The 3,176-nt window shown below is 45.4% G+C and overlaps 1 protein-coding gene across 1 annotated transcript; it reads right to left on the bottom strand.

Annotated features, from left to right (window-relative positions):
• Nucleotides 1–648: 648 nt before the first annotated feature.
• LOC119030234 lies at nt 649–3,176 on the bottom strand. Its single transcript, XM_037117662.1, has 2 exons — nt 1,930–3,176; nt 649–1,181 (listed from the first exon to the last, which is right to left on the bottom strand). Exons 1-2 carry the CDS (start codon nt 3,122–3,124, stop codon nt 649–651), a joined length of 1,728 nt encoding a protein of 575 aa, XP_036973557.1. The 5' UTR covers nt 3,125–3,176.

Here is a 3,176-nt window from a genome sequence, read left to right as displayed (position 1 = left end):
TGTAAAACACACCGTAAGAGCTAAAGAAAATAAAGGAACATACAATTACTATTTTTGATATTAAAACTAACTATTTATACATATTTACACAAAATACGAACCGACAAATCGGCTTGACTGATGCTAAAGTTAGCTACTCTTAACTAACATTACATTACATATATAAAGTATAAATGACAACCAAACTCCAGCTGTCCATGAATATACAAATAAAAATGAAACAAAACAAACCTTGTGCCTCTTACAGCCAGGAGCTAGGGTGTTTCAGTGAGGTATGTGCACACTTTTTCCTTAGGATAACACCAGCTGCAGACACACTCTTCTGCCGGTAAAACTCCGAACCGGATGTTTACCTTTTTCGGACTCCGCGAGACGCCTTCAAAATAAAAGCCTTAAACGTAAAGACTGCCCTAAATAAAGAAATAAAGGCATGGCTTGAAAAATAACACTAAATAAACATATGAACACATTTACAGAGATACTCATGGTAAAGGTCATTAACACTCCCACCAAATCATTACTGGTTTTCATCACCTTATTAGATGTAAAGCATGAATGATTTCTAAACAAATATGACCTTTAATTTTCAGTGTAACATTAAACTCTTCACATTTTAAAGAATACGATTGTGAGGTGAAAAGGGGATTGCTAAACAGTCTCTAGGAGCAAGATCAGCTTTTGTACTGGACGATCGACGATGGATAGCTTGCCAATACGCTGTCCCTTCTTTCCCATCTTTTGGTCTCCGACACGAATTTTCACCTTTCTCACCAGTCCATCTTTATCAGTCACTGTCTCTACAACTTTAGCCAACTTCCACTCGTTGCGTGGCTGATCCTCTGTCCTTTCCATCACAATGTCACCGACCTTGAGGTTTCTCCTTGGAGTATGCCAGCGTTGCCTGGTGGCGATGTTGCAGATATACTCTCTCCTCCACCGGCTCCAAAACTGCTCTGCCAGATACTGAACACGACGCCACCTCTTTCGAGCATACATATCCTCTTTGATGAATCTGCCAGGAGGTGGTAAGGCTGCAGTGGATTTCATAGTGAGCAGGTGATTGGGCGTCAGCGGCTCTGGACTGTCTGGATCATTTAAGTTGTCAACTGTGAGTGGACGGCTGTTCACAATAGCTGCTGCCTCATACAGGAAAGTCCGCAGAGAAGCACCGTCCAGCCTGCCTGATCAGGTTGAAAGAGTGGAACGAAGAACATTTTTCACTGTCCTGATCTGTCTCTCCCATACGCCCCCAGCATGGCTTGCATGTGGAGTGTTCATGCTGAAGTCGCACTGCTTTTCAGCCAAAAACATACTCAGACGATTAGCATCCAATTGCTTTAGAGCTTCATTCAGTTCATTTTTCGCTCCAACAAAGTTTGTTCCTTGGTCACATTTTATCTCTCGTACTGCTCCTCTTCGAGCGATGAAACAGCGAAGTCCATTTATGAAAGCATCTGTTGACATGTCATCTAACATTTCAATGTGGATCGCTCGACAGCAAAGGCAGGTGAAAAGCAGGCCATATCTCTTGTCCCTGTTTTGTGAAAAGCGGGCCGAAACAGTCCATTCCACAATAGGTGAAAGGTGGTGATGGATCCACACGCTCAGACGGCAAATCTGCCATTCGCTGTTCCTCTGTAGACCTTCTGAGCTTTCGACATGTAACACATTGATGCAGATGCGCTGCCACTGCTCTGTTGATGCCCACAATCCAGTATCCACTTGATCTGATCTCGTTAATTGTCAGGCCTTTTCCTTGGTGCTGAACTTTCTCGTGATAATGAGCAATTATTGCCTTGGTGATGGGATGATTTTTTGGTATGATCACTGGATGCTTCAGTGGGGCAGGAAGTGATGCATTTTTCAGTCTTCCTCCCACCTTGAGGAGTCCATCTTGATCAAGAAAAGCATCCATCTGAAACAGTTTACTCTGAGTAGGAAGCTGAGTTGCCTCAGTGAGCGCCTTTAACTCTGCTGGATACACTTGTCTCTGTAAGTCTCTTATGATGATGCAGCGTGCGCCTTCTCGCTCTTGTACGGTGCTGTGGCCTGTAGACTTGTCATGTCTGACGCGGCGAATGAGACGAGCTACAGCTTGGACTGTTTTTGACCATGAGGAAAACTTTGACAAGCGGTCTGAGAGGCTCAGCTGGTTCTGTGTCTGTGTGTTTAGGGCCTGAATCCTTTTGACCTCAGGATCTCCAATCTGTATTTCTGTGCTAACGTCTGTGGCTGGAGGTATCTCTTTCTCCCATAAGAACAGAGGTCCTTTGAACCAGCTTGATGTGAGAATCTCCCTTGTGCTTAATCCCCTGGATGCAAAGTCTGCAGGGTTGTCACTGGTTGAGACATATCTCCATTGCTGAGGAGAAGAGCTGAGATGTATTTTCTGTATGCGGTTTGACACAAAGGTGTGAAAGCGACGTGCCTCATTGTTGATATATCCCAGAACTACCTTTGAATCAGTCCAGAAATATTCAACTGCATCTGACAAACTGAGTTCCTCCTTCACCGTGTTGCTTGCTGTGACTGACACAACAGCGGCTGCCAGTTCTAGCCGAGGGATTGTCGTGACCTTGATCGGAGCTACTCTGGACTTTGCCATGACAAGAGCACAATGAACACTTCCATCTTCACTCACTTGTCTCAGATATGTACACTGTCCGTAACCACATGTACTCGCATCAGAAAAATGGTGTAACTCCTTTCTCACCACTCTTCCGAAACCAGGAGGCAGATAGCAGCGTGGTAAGGTGATTTTCTCCAGATTTGCAAGATCATTTTTCCAGCGTTCCCACACCGGCTGCCGTTCACTAAGAAGGGGATCGTCCCAGCCCGTGCCGTGCCTGCACATTTCTTGGAGCACCCTCTTCCCCATGAGCAGGAATGGAGCAACAAACCCCAGCGGGTCATAGAGTGAGGCGACGGTAGACAAGATGCCGCGTCGTGTTGCCGGCTGGTCCTTCAAACAAAGACAGAATCTGAAAGTGTCTGATTCAATGTGCCAGTGAATTCCCAGAGCTCTCTCTAACTTCACATCCTTGAAGACCAAGTCCAAAGCTTTCACTTCAGCAGCACGCTCAGATGAGGGGATACTTTCCAGCACGGCCTTGTCATTACACATAAACTTGTGCAGTCTCAATCCACCTGCAGCGCAGAGCTTCCGTGCTTCATGT

The sequence above is a fragment of the Acanthopagrus latus genome, chromosome 12 (assembly GCF_904848185.1).
Source record: "Acanthopagrus latus isolate v.2019 chromosome 12, fAcaLat1.1, whole genome shotgun sequence".
NCBI lineage: Eukaryota > Metazoa > Chordata > Actinopteri > Spariformes > Sparidae > Acanthopagrus > Acanthopagrus latus.
Note: the sequence above shows the minus strand (reverse complement) of the source record. Positions and strands in the feature narration are given on the sequence as shown.

What these genes read in the sequence shown, in the direction of transcription:
- LOC119030234 (XM_037117662.1), bottom strand. Translation starts at nt 3,124, where the DNA reads ATGTGTAATGACAAGGCCGTGCTGGAAAGTATCCCCTCATCTGAGCGT. An exon ending in AACTCAGCTTCCTACTCAGA is followed by an intron (nt 1,182 to 1,929) that starts GTAAACTGTTTC and finishes CAACCTGATCAG; the next exon opens with GCAGGCTGGACGGTGCTTCT.